Genomic DNA, 1,551 nt, shown 5'->3' with positions numbered 1-1,551 from the left:
TAACAGAAATACATATATACCTAGCCAACATTAGCCATTTTCTTGGAAGACTCAAATAATTGTTTGATTCCAAGAACATAAATACAGATTTAAATTCCATTTTTCTAGATTTTAAGGTAAAAATTGAGTGGTTTAGAAATCAATCTTTAAGAGGTCTCATGGAATATTGTTTGGAATTATAAATAATAAACATTCCCCTTTTTCTTGATATGAGATAAGAAATGATTAAAAGATTCCCATTTGACACAAACTAGATAAAGTCTCCCTACATTCATGTGTGATTTAACTTGTGTTTTAAAAGTCTTTTTTCACCTCTCTATTTTTAGATAGGTGACATTTTTTAAAATTAGTGTTTCCTCCTACATAGTTTAACTCAGGCTTTAGTCATTTACAACAAATACTCCTATTAAAATACAGACAATTTGTCATGATTGGAGAAAGAATCTGTGAACAATATTGAGTAGTTATTTAACATTTCAATCTCTGGCATTGTGATGTAGTCCAATATTATTTCACATTTTATCCTTCCCAGAGACATTTACTTTATCAGAGAAATCTGATTAACTTATTTATAAAGAATAAAATTCAATGTGTGAATTTTAAGAACCAAGCTAGAGAAATCAAGGAGGTAAGTTTGGGAATTTAAGTTTGAGAATAGATATCAGTTACAATAAAGTTGAAAATGTAGCAATTTGTTATAATAATTAGTGCCAAATACATTAAATTCTATTCATAATGTGATTATGATTTAAATTTTTTTGATCATAATTGCAATTATATTCCTAAGAGTATAAGGAAGAGAAGTATGCAATGCCAAGTTTTAGGAGCTTTGTCTAAGTGTAAAACAAACATTTAAGGTACTGTTAACAAGGCCTAAGATTTTAGTGCTTGTGATTAAGAAGGAAACACTTAACTGCGTGGCTAGTCAAACTCCTGTTCTCTTCTGTCTTATTGAATATGAAAATTACTTCCAGAAGAACTTGAAATTGGACAAACTGGACTGCAAACTAGAGCAATGCCTATGGAAAATACTATGGAGATTCCTCAGATCTAAAAGTAGACCTAGCATTTGATCCAGCAATCCAACTACTGGGTATTTATCCAAAGGAAAAGAAGTCATTTTATCAAAAAAACACTTGCACTAGAATGTTTATTTTAGCACAATTCACAATTGCAAAGATGTGAAATCAACCCAAGTGCCCATCAATTCGTAAGGGGATTAATAAAATGTGGTATATGGGGTACTAAGTACTACTCAGCCACAAAAAAGTGAATTAATTCCTTTTGCAACAATCTGGATGGAACTGGAGACCATTCTCCAAGTGAAGAATGGAAAAACAAATGCTACATGTACTCATTATTAATTTGGAACTCACCAATCAGCACTCATGTTTGTAAACGGAAGTAAAACTCACCAGAAATTATGCAGGTGGGAGGGGTGAGGAGGAGGTGGGGGAATTCATACCTAACGGGTACAGTGTACACTATCTGGGTGATGAGCACTTTAAAACTTTGACTCAAGCAGTACAAAAGGAATCCATGCAGCCAAAA

At 32.2% G+C, this 1,551-nt stretch overlaps 1 protein-coding gene across 1 annotated transcript in view; it reads left to right on the top strand.

Moving 5' to 3' along the window:
- KLRC4 (killer cell lectin-like receptor subfamily C, member 4) overlaps positions 1–1,551 on the top strand; it is a 16,480-nt gene that overhangs the window by 1,728 nt on the left and 13,201 nt on the right. The window contains exon 4 of the mRNA XM_012661252.1: positions 327–330. Within this exon, the coding sequence (XP_012516706.1) occupies positions 327–330 (4 nt within the window). The remainder of the gene's footprint in view (positions 1–326; positions 331–1,551) is intronic.

This window comes from Propithecus coquereli, unplaced genomic scaffold (genome assembly GCF_000956105.1).
Source record: "Propithecus coquereli isolate 6110/MARCELLA unplaced genomic scaffold, Pcoq_1.0 Scaffold700, whole genome shotgun sequence".
Taxonomy (NCBI): domain Eukaryota; kingdom Metazoa; phylum Chordata; class Mammalia; order Primates; family Indriidae; genus Propithecus; species Propithecus coquereli.
This window is presented reverse-complemented; position numbering and strand designations above follow the sequence as displayed.